General features: G+C 42.0%; 1 protein-coding gene across 4 annotated transcripts in view; it reads right to left on the reverse strand.

Annotated features, from left to right (window-relative positions):
- Positions 1 to 16,119, reverse strand: part of PDCD1LG2 (programmed cell death 1 ligand 2) — a 108,449-nt gene that overhangs the window by 64,838 nt on the left and 27,492 nt on the right. For all 4 annotated transcript variants that reach the window (XM_061132717.1, XM_061132718.1, XM_061132720.1 and 1 more), the window contains exons 4-5: positions 9,352 to 9,618; positions 1,981 to 2,118 (exon numbers count right to left, since the gene is read on the reverse strand). In XM_061132717.1, the coding sequence (XP_060988700.1) occupies positions 1,981 to 2,118; positions 9,352 to 9,618 (405 nt within the window). The remainder of the gene's footprint in view (positions 1 to 1,980; positions 2,119 to 9,351; positions 9,619 to 16,119) is intronic.

Raw genomic sequence — 16,119 nt, forward strand, 5'->3', positions numbered from 1 at the left:
AGCACACGTATCTGCACATCAGAGGTTCAAAGTCTAAAATTTTATTGAACAATTTTGTTGTATATGCCAGGTAATGTTTTAGACACTGGACATATACCGATGAAAAAGAGAAACCACAGTCCTTGAATTCATGTGTATTTGTGTACTCCCTTCTAAGAGAGCAGATCCCAAAGCAAAAGAGTTACAGAGGAGGGCTATTATGTAGCAATGGTGATTTCGCTCTAGTTTATTAAAAAATAAATCACTTGAAAATGTATTTACTTAACTCTTGCTAGTAACAAATCTCTCCCACTCTATTTGGTGCCTGAGACTCACACTCAGCTTGGTGCTACTTACACTTGAAATTGGGATAAGGGATGAGGGGAAGATTTCTTTTCTCCATTCTATCTTTAAGAAATGTGGCTCTATTTCATTTCCTCAGAGAGTAAGGATGAAAAACCCGCTACTTATTTATGAGGTGCCTAATGGGTTCTCAGGCCCCAAGCCTGGAACCTTGGTTGTAAAATTGCATCTGAGGGGTACACATGAGGAAAGTACTAGAGGAATGCAGGAGTTTCCTGGTGGTCCAGTGGTTAAGAATCTGCCTCCCAGTGCATGGGACATGTTTCTGATCCCTGGCCCAGGAAGATTCCACATGCTACAGAGCAACTAAGCCTGCATGCCACAACTATTGAAACCCACATGCTCTAGAGCCTGTGCTCCACAGCAAATGTCACCACAATGAGAAGCCCATGCAGTGCAACTAGAGTAGCCCCTGCTTGCCACAACTAGAGAAAGCCCATGCAGCAACGAAAACCCAGTGCAGCCAAAGAAAAAGAAAAAGAATACAGAAGATGATAAGGTTCTGATGAGCTGCATCTGTCATGCCTCTCTGAAGTCACAGATTTGCAGAAGAGATTCTGTTTAGTCCAAGATTTTTTGGGCAAGACCCTACAATTCCTCTAATTCCATTCTTTCTCCCCATCCCATTTTTTCTCCTTTCCTCCCTCCCTTCTTCCCTTCTTCCTTCCTCCCCAACCCCCCTCTTTCTTTTGACAACAGTTCATGGATCTTGGATTCTACAGAAGAGGGTTTGTGGTCACTACCCAAGCTAATGCACACATAGGTCAACGGACAAATAGATGATGACAGTATTTCATGGCAGATGAGAATACAGAAGCTAGATTGTAAATGTAGGATAACAATCACTGAAAAGCACCCCCGTCCTCAAATAGTGACCACTTCAAATTCTTAGTGAATTATTCCTAGCTGTTATTTCCTTTACTATAGGCTGTGTATAGATCTTGGGAGGAGGCTCACTGGGTGCTGTGTAGGAAAGCACCAGATGGGCTTGCAGATATTCTGGCCTGGATTCAGGCATGCTCTGTCTCACTGTCACAGTAGAATGGAGTGGGTTGGTGAGCCTGTGACGGGCTGAGGAGGGAGCTGCTGAAACATCTCAGGATACCACCAGTCAGGTGCTTTCCCTACGCCAGATGGCCTCACACTTCTTTCCTTTCCTTATCCAACCAGAAGATTCAGATTCCTGTGGTTAAGAGCTCAGACCCAGAATGGGCAAAGGAGGAATGAAAACTAAAGGAGTCCTCATGAAGGATCCTGCCATCTTCCCACCAGTGAACTCTGACTGCACAACTGTCTGCATTGCCCAAATAACACTGATCTCATGAGGCTGATGACACTTCTTGGCTCAGAGAACAAAGCAAACCATTTCAGCTACAGGAATGAAACACTCATTTAAAAATACTCAGTTTCTTAATTTTTACTTTTATCAATATTTTTATTCAAAAAAAAAAAAAAAAACATCGCATCTTACTGAAGACCAGAGGCATTTTCTTCTGGGAAACAATCATCAGGACAAGCCCCAAGAAACTCATGAGCCCTGAGTGGACACAGTGTGAAGCTACAGGTCGGTGGGGCCAAGCAGGGCCTCACACTGCAGACACCCAGACTACTTGGTTACCATGAATAAAACTCACTTACCTTCTCTAGGATACAACTTCTGCAAGAGTCGTTTTCTTAGGGCTACCATTGTGGCTATGAACATGAAAGCAATGATGAAGGAGAGAATGAAAACATGAAGCAGTGAAGATGGAGGGATCTTGGGGTCTTCCATAGGACCTGGCAGAAAGAAAAAGCACCAGAATCCCATTGCATGGTAACTCTGAGGCAACCCAACAATGTAGCCAAGTAACTGAGTTATAACCAACATGACCAACCTGCATCGAACATTTACTCCATGCCAGGTATTTTTCTGTGAATGCTGAATGTATATGAATCATGTCTGTATTAGCTCCTTTACTCTTCATGACCACCCTATGAGGCAGGCTGTACTATAACCCTCATTTTACTGATGAAGAAAGTGAGGCACGGAGACCTAGCACACTTTCCTAAAATTACACATTAAGTGACATAGCTGAGATATAGTCCAGGCTGCCCAAAAAACATTCCATGTTTTTCACCATTCTTATATACCTATTGTATTATGTGCTCTTTCTTTCTCTTCTTTCTTCCTCCCTCCCTTCCCCTTCCTTTCTCTTCCTTTCTTTCTTTTTCTTCCTTCCTTCCTTGCTCTTTTTCCTTCATCATCTCTCTTTTTATAGTAGGATAGTCCCTCAGCCCAAATATGTCTCCTTCTCCACTGTCAAGCATTCATGATGCTTAGAATATATCTGATCAGTTATTCAATCTCCAGGATTAAGAGGATCCTTTTGAAAAAACAGAATATCATACCTTAACGTGAATCATTACAACTAGTCATTTTCCTTTTCTCAGAGAATCAAGGTCTGGCACTGAGGAAGAGATGAGTTTAGTAGAGAGGTGGATGAGAAGAGTAAGTTTGGAGGTTGGGGAAAGCCTTGTAAAGGAGTGCTCTGGTTAGAATGAGGGCTCCAGACTGACCAAGGACAGGCCTGGATGGGGGTTCACTACAGGGAGATGGAAGCATACTCAAGTAAACTGTGCCCTTTCCAACAGGCTGAATTTTGCCTTATGGAGTAACTCATAAAGAATAAACATAACAGGGAATTCCCTGGCTGCTCAGTGGCTGGGAGTCTGCACTCTCACTGCTGAGGGCCTGGGCACAGCCAAAAAAAGAATAAACGTCACAGCCTGGTCCTAGAAAAGTCTGGCAGAACTGCTCTTGAAGAAGGGCTCAGTCCTGCCATCTGTCTCCCCCCTTCCCCATCATAGTGTTATCTGAGTACCACAGACAGTTTTAGCTAAGAAGGGACTAGATGTCATTTAATTTGAGGCTCTCATCTTAGAGTTGAGGAAGTAAGGCTCCAAGATCTAAGGTCATCACTGCTAATGGGCTCGTGGCTCAGTTGTAAAGAATCCATTTGCCAAGTAGGAGACGCGGGTTCGATTCCTGGGTCGGGAAGATCCCCTGGAGAAGGAAATGGCAACCCACTCCAGTATTCTTGCCTGGGAAATCCCTTGGACAGAGGAGCCTGGGGGGTTGAAGTCCACAGGGTCACAAAGGGTCAGACACGACTTAGTGACTGAGCACACATGCACACATCACTGCTAAGTAAGTGGCCAAACCAGGACCGCAAACCCAGATCTGTCTGATTCAAGGCTCAGGCCCCACAGGTATTTGTCTCTAAGTTGAAGATTGTAGTGAACATAAAGATAAAAAGCATTAAGAAGTTTGGTTCATCTACACGTTAGAAAATCCATATTTTTAAATTTTAATTGAGGTATAATTGTCATATAACATATTAGTTTCAGGCATACAACATAACGATTTGATATTTGTATACACTGTGAACAATCACCACAATACATCTAGTTAACAGCCCTTATCACACATAACCCATAGTAACTGATATCTTCTTGGAAGTGCTTACTGGGGCTTCCCAGGTGGTGCAGTAGTAAAGAATCTGCCTGCCAATGCAGGAAACGCAAGAGATTCAGGTTCAATCCCTGGATTGGGAATATCCCCTGGAATAGGAAATGGCAACTCACTTCAGTATTCTTGCCTGGAAAACTCCATGGATGGAGGAGCCTGGTGGGTTATAGTCCATGGCGTTGCAGAGTTGGACACAACTGGGTGACTGAGCACACACACACAGGAAGCACTTATTAAGCACTTGCTGCGTGCAGCACCATAAGTCAAGGAGTTCTTACTGTCCCCACAGCAGGAGACATCCTTACCTCAGTGCCTTTATGCAAACCCTTGTCCTGTAAGGTTCCCTCACAGTTCCTTCCATACACAAATTCTACTTATTCTTAAAGATTTTCTAACACTGAACATGCAATAAGACATCAGTCTGCTTAGAATGTAAGTACATGAAGTTACAAAGACTTTTGCAAAGTTATCTCTGAATCCCCTATAGAGCCAAGCACCAGCTACATGAAAGGTGTCAATAAGGATTTGTTGGACTGAATTGACTATCTGTCCATCTGGTCTACCTTGCCCAATCTTTCTTATCATTAAATCTTGTGGCAGACTGCTAAATCCATTCTCTGTTTCTTCTCTAGTATTAGCTAGGTGTTAGCTGGACACATGGTTTCTCTGAGACTACATGTCTAAGCCTTCCCTGCAGTTAGGTGTGGCCAGCCTAGGTGTGAACTAAGTTCAGGCCTAGAGAATGGGCTTTTTGTGTCTTGGCCTTCAAAACACTGGGTGTATCTTTTTCTTTCTGTGGGCTGAAACATGAATGTGGCAGTGACCCAGCTTTGACAGTTCATCAGGGTAACATCCTGGAGAGTGCCAGAGCAATAAGATGGAAAGAACCTAGATTACTGAGTGACTTTATAGAATACAGCAACTTACCTGCTCTGACCCACCTTCTATCTCTGCATGTGACATCAAAGAGAAGAATACTCCTGCTTTACACCACTGTATGTCGAGGTCTCTTAGCCTAAATCCTAATGCATATTATTCTAGACTATTTTATAATAATTGCATGCTACTTAACAATGAGATGTCCTCATTGGATGGGAAAAATATTGAATCTGTCCTTATCAACAGTCTCACGCACTTATAAGGAAACCAGACTTCTTGCTGGACAAACCATGTTTGTTTGTTTGTTTGTTTGTTTTTCTGTTTCTATCCTTTCTGACTGCTAAAGACTTTATGTATTTCATTTAATCCTCATGACAACTCTATTAGGTATCTACCATTATTTATCCTTATTCTACAGATGAGAGGCTGAGTTCTAGAGTGGCTCAGTCATATGTTCATGTTCTCAAAGCTAGTAGGTAGCAGAGAGAGGATTTGAAATTATAGTCCATCTGACCTCAGAGCCCGCGCTCCTGAGCACTGCCAGAGAGTCACCTCCAAGTCTCCTGGGAGAGCTTCTCTGCTAGCCCTACAAGGGTCTTGTTATAGTTATTTCCTGTGCTCCCATCTCATTATATTTCCTAATGAAAATGCATCACTGGCTGAGTGGAAGGAATCCTGTTTCAAAAGGAAAATGGTGTCACTGCTCCTTAATATCTGATTGAAAATTAGGAAGTTTAGTCATCTATTCTGGAGCTACTGGAGCACCTCACACCCCAGACTCTCACTGCTGTATGTGTTTTATTCATTGACTTCTGAAGAAGTATGTGTGGGTCACAGAAGTCAGCAGTGAGGAGCCAATTTATGAGAAAGAGCACAGTCATAAGACAACTTAAAAATGTCTTTGAGAAATAGGAGCAAGGAACCGTGGGAGGATGTGTGACTTTGGTCATCTTGTTGCTGGTATTTGTACCACAAACTAGGCAATCATTTGTATCCACACAGACTGGCAGCTGGGATGATGGGACTGGGTTAGTCCAAGAGTAAGTCTCCAAGCCATTAATCTAACATTTACTGAGCACTTACCATGGGCAGAGCACTCAGGTTTTACTTTAGTTTGGATATAAAGAAGACTCATGTGAACAATTAAAATCCATGGAAAATAAAAGAGCAGTGAAAGAGAAAAGACAACCATAGTTGCAGGCAAGCAAAGAAATAGGTCTTAGAAGGTGAGATGAAGGAAAGATGCCTTGTACTCTGGAGTTACTTCAACTACCCTGAGAGCTGGTGAAGACAATGAAGAATGATATTTTGTGTGGAAGAAACTGCCTGAGCAAAGAAGTCATGGTGACCAGAGAGGTGCAAGTAGGTTCAGAGAGTACAGGGTAAGGAAAGGGTACCAAGGATGCTGTGTACCAAGGGACATGTTCTACCACATGTAAAGTTATAGCTACTGCCTAGTCAGCTTGAGCTCTATTCACTGTCAGGCCAGTGGGCAAAGCAAAGAATCATAATACTGGTAGAGAAACTGATCTTGATTCCCATGTTGTTGCTGTTCAGTCTCTCAGTCATGTTTGACTCTTTGTGACCTCGTGGACTGCAGCATGTCAGGCTTCCCTGTCCTTCACCATCTCCCAGAGCTTGCTCAAACTCATGTCTATTGAGTCAGTGATGCCATCCAACCATCTCATCCTCTGTCATCCCCTTCTCCTCCTGCCTTCAATCTTTCCCAGCATCAGGGCCTTTTCTAATGAGTCAGGTCTTCGCATCAGGTGGCCAAAGTATTGGAGCTTCAGCATCAAGCCTTCCAATGAATATTCAGGATTGATTTCCTTTAGGATTGACTGGTTTGATCTCCATGCAGTCCAGGGGACTCTCAAGAGTCTTTTCCAACACCACAGTTCAAAAGCATCAATTCTTTGGTGCTCACCCTTCCTTATGGTCCAACTCTCACATCCATACATAATTACTGAAAAAAACTGTAGCTTTGACTATACGAACCTTTGTTGGCAAAGTAATGGCTCCCATGAAGAACTCCAATGCTGCTACACAATGGAGGCAGGGAAGACTGTCTGGAACTCAGGGATCCACTGATTCTCTGAGTCTCGTTACTTCCATACTCAGTGATAACAATAAAAAGGCAATTGCAGCAACTGCAGTCTGCTGAGGGTGAGGCGACTAACGGCTCAGGTCTCCCAGTGTTGAAAGTCTGAGTAACCCCCACACCCCTCCTTCCCTCCACCCTCCAGGCAAACAAACAAATTATTCCATCTGAAATGCTGAGTGAGGAAAAGCTAGAATGTATGCTGGCTGAGAGAGATGACAAATATCAACTATGGCTTGGGATCAGTTGCAGCAGCAGAAACTGTAACTTGTTTCATGAACTCTGGTATATGTATCTTGTGCAGAGATAGTAGCTACTTACCTGCCCAAAGGCTTGGAGACAGTAGTTTGAATATAGGGCATGAAGGGACAGATTTGAGCAGTGCAAGGGATTGACTACTGTTGTCCTGCCTCATTTTCTCTCAGCCTCTCTTCTGAGTTTAGCCACACATTGGGTAGAAGTCTGGGTGGGCCTCAAATCACTTCATGGTCAGTGACTCCCTCAGTTGGACACATTGCTTCCTGCCCTGAAATGACTTTGATGCCATAGATGCTGGGGGAGCTCTCTCAGCCCACATGCATGCATAACTCACAGGAGAAGGAAGTTACACTCCTGGGGACAACTGCTACACTGGGGGTGAAAGCAGATAGATTAGTCCTTAAGTCTGAAGCTCTTTTGAGTAAACATCTTAGGAGATGATCTATACACTTCTCATGAGGTTCTTGAGTATTTCAGCTTCTACTGTTCATGCCAACAATTGGGATAATGCATGCTTCTATTTTCTCTTCCTTCTTTCCTGTCTTAATTTTTGAACCTCTCACTTCTGCCCCTTGGGGTCACCACCTAAATGCCTGCATGCCACACAAGTCCTCATCATAGGCTCTTTTATCTAACTAAGATAGACAGCAAATAGTGGAATATAATGACAATATAGCAAATCTTCTGTAAAGTCAAATTTAATCATTACTAAGGACTGTCTTTGTTCTGAAATTATATCCTTTATTGGTAAGATAGCAGAATAATGGCTCCTCTTAAAGATGTCCATGTTCTGAAACCTGTGAATGCATTACCCTACATAACAAAGGATTGTGCAGATGTGATTATATTAAGGACCTTGAAATGGGAAAACTATCCTGAATTATCAGGTTGAGGCATGTATTGGGGGGAGGCATCTAATGTAATCACAATGGTCCTTAAGAGGTAGAAGAGAGAGGCAAGAGAGTTAAAGAAAGAGATGTGATGACAGAAGTAGAAATCTAATGCTGGCTTTGGAGGTGGAAGAAAAGGCCATGAGCCAAGGAATGCAGGTGGTCTCCCAAAGATGGAGAAATCCAGAAAATGAATTCTCTCTTAGAGCCTCTACAACCCTGTGACACCTTGATTTGAGCCCAGTAAAGCTCTTTTCAGACTTTTGACCTCCAAAAGTATGAGCTGATAAATTTGTGTTGTCTGCAGCCCAGAGTGGGGACTCCCCTGGTGTTCCAGTGCTAAAAAATTCACCTTGCAATGCAGGAATATGGGTTTGATTCCTGGTCGGGGAACTAAGATCCTACATATAGTGGGGCAATTAAGCCTGTGTGTCACAACTAGGGAGTCCATGCATTGCAAAGAAAGACCCACATGCCACAACTAAGGCCTGACATGGCTAAATAAATAAATAAAGTTCTTTAAAAAAAAAATAAAGCCCGTGATGGTTGTGGAACAATAGGAGACTTATGCCTCTGCAAAAAAATGACTTGTCTCACAAAATGATTATGATACTAAATGTTAGCTCATACTAAATGATCTGATGCTAAATGTTAGCTGCTCTTATTCGTCAAATGAATGTTCTTAGCAGATAAACAATAAGCAGACCATGAGAACTGTTATAAATTTTACTGATGGATGAAGTTCTAAAATATAGGATTCAGCGTAGCCACAGAAGTCTGTAAATAATATTTTTAAAGAGGTCAGTTTTCCTGGAAAACTCTAAAACCACTTGGCTGGCAGAAAAGCCAGCAAAGTAATATTCATACTGCTGACTCATGGCATTATGCCTGAATCAAAGTGATCAGCCCTTATGCTGGGTATTTTCAGTTTCCTCTTTGGGTCCATTCACTGCACTCTAACACTCTAAGCCCTGAGAGGCTGACCTTAAGAACATATCAGAGGACTTCCTTGTTCTCTGACCTCACCTGGGTTCTGCCAGTGGAAGGCTCCAGCAGGAGACTGGAGGGTGGGAGAACAAGGTTGGGGCATCCATTCATCACCTTCTGCTCTTGGGAGTGGCCGCAGGTGGCAGCACCCCTGTATTGGAGGCCCCAGGTCCCTTTTCCAATTTCCAGCAGTCTCTCCTGGGTTCAGGCGTGGTACAGCTCCACGATTTTGGAAGTCCTGGGTGTTCTATATTCCTTTTAGTAGTTTCTCTAAACCTTAATCACTACCTTTACTACACTCTTCTCAGGTTACTCATTCTGACTGTGCCATCCATTTCTTGCCTGAACCCTAACTCGTAGAGCTAGGAAGGGTGGGTAGCTCTTACCTTGGACAATGGTGGCCGAAGTGAGTTCCTTCATATCGGCATTCCAGAACACACAGGTGAAATTCCTGCCTGGGTGTGGCTTTAGGCGCAGAACACTGGTGACCTGGTAGAGGCCTTCAGAGGTCTTGGTATGGCTGGTGATGGCAGGAATACTGATGTTTGGCCAAGACACTTCTGCCAGGGGATAGCCTTCAGCCTGGCAGGTGAGCTCCACCTCATCTGTCCCTGGGACCTTGAGGTGGCGAGTGTGTATTTTCTTGTAGGAAGCTGGGACAAAAAAAAAAAAAATGAAGAAATAAGTCTTTCTTTTCCTGATTCCTATAGATCCCTGTACTTAGTGTCATATGAAATAAATTATCATTATCAATATTAAATAATAATGGTTTTAACTTTCAAAACATTTCCTGTGTCCCAGATATCATGCTCTTTTACATCACTGATTTATTCAATTTTTACAACAAAACAGCATTGTCAATATTCCCAATTTTTGTTGAAGGTAATTGAGGCTAGAGAGGTTTATTTCAGCCTAAGTCACAGGGTTATTAACTGGTGGAGCCAATTATGCACAATCGAGGCTTGATTCCAAATCTCAATGGTGCTTTATCCTATCACAATCTGTGGCTATAAATTATCTCACAGTCAGAGATTGGAGAAAAAAAGAGGATGGACAAACAAAATCATTAGATAACCTCTACATCCCACTTTATTTAGTATTTTCTAACATCTTCGGGAGGAAATTTTCTTTCCACTTCCCCCTTTCCTCTGTCTTCTTCAAGATTAGGAGGGGAGAAAAATAAAGACCTATACATCTGTTGGAGGTCAAATTCATTGCCATCTTGGCCCCAGCTGGTTCCATCTGGATTTGGGTTTTTTTGTGTTGTTTGTTTGCTTTTGTTTGCAGCTTCCTTTCTTATCTCTGGACCCTTTAATGTAAAGATTTATTTTCACTCCTGCTGAAGGTGGGGGTTGATGGGTTTTGAGCAAAGACCTGGAGCAGCTCTGGCAACACTTTGAAGATGAAATGAGTTAATACATGCAAAGTGTTCAGAAAAGGGCACATACAGTAGGTACATGATAAGTGCTATTATTTTTTAAAGACCTAGATTCTGTCTATAAATATTCAAGAATAGAGTATATTTATTAGTTATTTCTCCTCTCTAACACCCCCCCCCCCCACACACACACCATTCTGTGCAGTGGATGCTGAATGAATTAACCAGATATTCCTCCTTGCCCTTAGAAAACTGAGATCTAAAACAGATACAAGTGACACTGAGAGCACCAAGAAGACACAAGGACAAATTGTCCAACTGTTTTAGACTATAGCTAAAAATAAATGTTAGCCACATATGCAAGTACAAGGGAGTGCAAAAAGTAACCTGTTGATTTTTGGTGAAAGGAAGAGGGAGTGGGCACTAGCTTTCATTAGGTAGGAAATAGTTTGTTTAAGAAATAGAATTTCAATACAATCTTTGAATTAAAGATATAATATGGCAAAGATATGAATAAACATTTTTTTCTTAAATTTTTGGGAGGAGTATAAACGAGTACAAATGGTGAAAAGTGATTTTTCTGCTAAAATAATGGTAACGGCCACATGGAAAACATCAAATATATATGACTTACTAAGCGTTTCTAGGTACTGAGTTCATGTTCTGCACTTTTACATTCTGTGGAGGTGGAAGGAATATTCAAGCCCCTCTCCACAACTTTTGCCTTTTGAGAGCCTCCCTTGTGTGTCTATGTTATGAGTTGCTAATTTGATTGTGCTAGTCACTCAGTCGTCTCTGACTCTTTGCGACCCCATTAATGGTAGCCTGCCAGGTTCCCCTGTCCATGGAATTCTCCAGGCAAGAATACTGGAGTGCATAACCATTTTCTTCTCCAGAGGATCTTCCCTCCCCAGGGATTGAACCTGGGTCTTCTGCTTCACTCCCTGGGTCATGGGTCACCAGAGAGGAGGATGACTGCACCTCGAAGAGCTGTTTATAACCATGGCCTTTTCTTGAAGTTCTCTTTTCCATGCCACTAAGCATACTTGGCCAGGCCTGCTGGGTTGCCTGCCTGAAAAAGCGCTCACATTTTCCTCACTCACACTACTCCAGCTTCTGTTTGTGACTGAGTGGTGGGACAGCTTTTCTTATCTATGAGGCTGGATGAATGAGTGACTTCAGGGTCTGATTTGCAAATCTGGACTCAGTTTAAGACAAGGGAATAAGAAACTAGAAGTCCCTATTCTGAGTCATGTTCTCCAGTGCAGATTATAAGAGAAGGCTCAATGTGGGGAGAGGCAAAAGGAGAAAATTACGTGTTAATTCAGTTATTAGTTTAAAAACTAGGGCTCATTTCCCCTTTGGCTACTAATTACTCTGGGTATAGCTCACTTAGTCAAGAACTTGGAGACAACCAGGGTGAGTAGTTCTAAACCTGACTCCATCCCCTTAATATACCTCCTCTCACTTAAACCATGCAAAGACCCTATGTGGTAGACTAAACTCATACTCCAGGAATAAATAAGGAAATGGCTGGAATCTGGGGTGACTGAGGGGACTTGAACTCAAGCCCTTCATGGGTACAGCATTCTGAATTCTGCACTGGAATCATTAGAAGAGGATGGTTCTGTAAGTAAGTACAAAAGTCTAGGGATGAAGCATCAAATATGGGAAGAGGGATGTTTTCAGAGGGACTTGGGAGTACCCAGAAATAGAAGAAGATGAGAAGAATTAGGTTCTGAAGAACTTGAACTGGTTAGACTCATCAGTCTCCTTGGAGCCAATTTTGGTCTGTCTCTAGCAATCCAATAGTACCTGAAGCATGCATTTTAAGTACTTGCTTTATCTCATTTTGTTACTTTATCTACACTTATTTTTCCTTGGTTTGATGTCCCCTTATTATCATTTCATCCTAGTATGTTGTAGATTATGTCTGTAAGCTCTAGCATTTGGGAGGGGCATAAAGTAGAATAAATGGATTCATAGGAATAGTGTCTTATGGATGAGGACTTGGCCTACTCCAGCAAGGCAGCTTAGGACAAGATACAGGTCTTGGCTGCCAAGTTGACAGGTGATTTCAGAGGTAGGAGGGCCAGGAGTCAGGAGCTGGGCTGAGGCTTTGGCTATATAAATAAGGGAGCAGATGGGAGAAATGTTCTCCTAAAAGAATAATCAAGAAATGATGCAACTGACAAGGGATTAATTTCCAAAATATAAAAACAGTTCATAGAACTCAACATCAAAAACACAAACAACCCAATTAAAAAATAGGCAGAACACCTGAATAGACATTTTTTCAAAGAAAACTTACAGATGGACATCAGGCATATGAAAAGATGCTCAACATTGATAATTATTCAGTTCAGTTCAGTCGCTCAGTTGTATCCGACTATTTGTGACCCCATGAATCACAGCACGCCAGGCCTCCCTGTCCATCACCAACTCCCGGAGATTACTCAAACTCATGTCCATCGAGTCAGTGATGCCATCCAGCCATCCCATCCTCTGTCGTCCCCTTCTCCTCCTGCCCCCAATCCCTCCCAGCTAATTATTAGAGAAATGCAAATCAAAACTGCAATCAAGTATCATCTCACACAATCAGAATGGCTATCATCAAAAGTCTACAGAGAATAAATACTGGAGAGGGTGTGGAGAAAATGGAACCGTCCTACATTATTGGTGGGAATGTAAATTGCTATAGCCATGATGGAGAACAGCATAGAGGATCCTTAAACTAAAAGCAGAATTACTATGATCCGGCAATCCCACTCATGGGCATATATCCAGAAAAGATGAAAACTCTAATTCGAAAAAATACATGCACTGCAATGTTCACAACAGCACTATTTACAATAGCCAAGATATGGAAGGAATATAAATGTTCATCGACAGATGAATTGATAAAGAAGATGTGGTGTATGTATGTGTTCAGTTCAGTTCAGTCGCTCAGTTGTGTCCGATTCTTTGTGACCCATGGACTGCACAGCATGCCAGACTTCCCTGTCCATTGCCAACTCCCAGAGCTTGCTCAAACTCATGTTCATCGAGTCGGTGATGCCATCCAACCATCTCATCTTCTGTTATCCCCTTCTCCTCCAGCCTTCAATCTTTCCCAGCATCAGGGTCTTTTCCAATGAGTCAGTTCTTCGTATCAGGTGGCCAAAGTATTGGAGTTTCAGCTTCAGCATCAGTCCTTCCAAAGAATATTCAGGACTGATTTCCTTTAGGAAGGACTATTGGACCTCCTTGCAGCCCAAGGGATTCTCAAAGTCTTCTCCAACACCAAGTTCAAAAGCATCAAGTCTTCGATGTTCAGCTTTCTTTATGGTCCAACTCTCACATCCATACATGACTACTGGAAGAACCATAGCTTTTACTAGACAGATCTTTGTTGGCAAAGTAATGTCTCTGCTTTTTAATATGCTGTCTAGGTTGGTCATAGCTTTCCTTCCAAGGAACAAGAGTCTTTTAATTTCATGGCTGCAGTCACCATCTGCAGTGATTTTGAAGACCAAGAAAATAAAAGTCTGTCACTGTTTCCACTGTTTCCTCATCTATTTGCCATGAAGTGATGGGACCAGATGCCATGATCTTAGTTTCTTGAATGTTGAGTTTTAAGCCAACCTTTTTACTCTCCTCTTTCACTTTCATCAAGAGTCTCTTCAGTTCCTCTTCACTTGCTGCCATAACGGTGGCCATCTGTGTATGTGAGGTTATTGATATTTCTCCCAGCAATCTTGATTCCAGATTGTGCTTCATCCAGCCCAGCATGATGTACTCTGCATATAAGTTAAATAAGCAGGTTGACAATACACAGCCTTGACATACTCCTTTCCCAATTTGGAACCAGTCTGTTGTTCCATGTCTGGTTCTAACTGTTGCTTCTTGACCTGCATACAGATTTCTCAGGAGGCAGGTAAGGTGGTCTGGTATTTCCATCTCTTTAAAAATCTTCCACAGTTTGTTGTGATTCTACACAGTTAAAGGCTTTGGTGTAACCAATAAAGCAGAAGTAGATGTTTTTCTGAAAAACTCTTGCTTTTTCTATGATCCAATGGATGTTGGCAATTTGATCTTTGGTTTCTCTGCCTTTTATAAATCCAACTTGAACATCTGGAATTTCACAGTTCATGTACTGTTGAAGCATGGTTTGGAGGATTTTGAGCATTACTTTGCTAGCATGTGAGATGAGTGCAATTGTGCAACAGTTTGAACATTCTTTAGCATCGTCCTTCTTTGGGATTAGAATGAAAATTGATCTTTTTCAGTCCTGTGGCCATGGCTGAGTTTTCCAAATTTGCTGGCATATTGAGTGCAGCACTTTCACAGCATCATTTTTTAGAACTTGAAAGAGCTCAACTGCAGTTTCATCACCTTCACTAGCTTTGTTCGTAGACATGCTTCCTAAGGCCCACTTGACTTCACATTCCAGGATGTTTGGCTCTAGGTGAGTGATCACACCATTGTGGTTATCTGGGTCATGAAGATCTTTTTTGTATAGTTCTTCTGTGTATTGTTGCCACCTCTTCTTAATATCTTCTGCTTCTGTTAAGTCCATACCACTTCTGTCCTTTATTGTGCCCATCTTTGCATGAAATGTTCCCTTGGTATCTCTAATTTTCTTGAAGAGATCTCTAGTCTTGCCCATTATGTTGTTTTCCTCTATTTCTTTGCATTGGTCACTGAGGAAGGCTTTCTTATCTCCTTGCCATTCTTTGGAACTCTGCATTCAAATGGGTATACCTTTCCTTTTCTCCTTTGCCTTTCATTTCTCTTCTTATCCCTGCTATTTGTAAGACCTCCTCAAACAACCATTTTGCCTTTTTGCATTCCTTTTTCTTGGGGATGGTCTTGATCAATGCCTCCTGTACAATGTCACAAACCTCCATCCATAGTTCTTCAGGCACTCTTTCTATCAGATCTAATCCCTTGAATCTATTTATCACTTCCACTGTATAATTAATTGTAAGGTCTTTGATTTAGGTCATACCTGAATGGTCAATTGGTTTTCCTTACTTTCTTCAATTTAAGTCTGAATTTGGTAATAAGGAGTTCGTGATCTGAGCCACAGTCAGCTCCTCGTCTTGTTTTTGCTGACTCTATAGAGCTTCTCCATCTTTGGCTGCAAAGAATATAGTCAATCTGATTTCGATATTGACCATCTAGTAATGTCCATGTGTAGAGTTTTCTCTTGTGTTGTTGGAAGAGGGTGTTTGCTACGACCAATGCGTTCTCTTGGCAAAATCTGTTAGCTTTGCCCTACTTCATTTTGTACTCCAAGGCCAAAGTGTGTGTGTGTGTGTATAAAATATAACTCAGCCATAAAAAACAATGAAATAATGTCATTTGCAGCAACTTGGATGAAACTAGAGATTAGCATACTAATTGAAGTAAGTCAGACAAAGACAAATATCATGACATACTTATATATGGGATCTAAAAATATGATACAAATGAACTTATTTACAAAACAGAAGTAGATTCATAGGGGAATGGGGCAGAGGGATAATTTAGGAGTTTCGGATTAATAGATACACACTGCTGCCGCTGCTGTTTAGTTACTAATTCATGTCAGACTCTTTACTACCCCATGGACTACAGCCTTCCAGGCTCCTCTGTCCATGGGATTTCCCAGGCAAGAATACTAGAGTGGGTTGACATGTCCTTCTCTGGGGGCTCTTTCCAACCCAGAGATCAAACTCATGTCTCCTGTATTGGTAAGGGGATTCTTTATCACTGAGCCACTTGGGGAGCCCTAGATATACACTACTATATA

Source organism: Dama dama, chromosome 29 (assembly GCF_033118175.1).
Source record: "Dama dama isolate Ldn47 chromosome 29, ASM3311817v1, whole genome shotgun sequence".
Classification (NCBI taxonomy): Eukaryota; Metazoa; Chordata; class Mammalia; order Artiodactyla; family Cervidae; genus Dama; species Dama dama.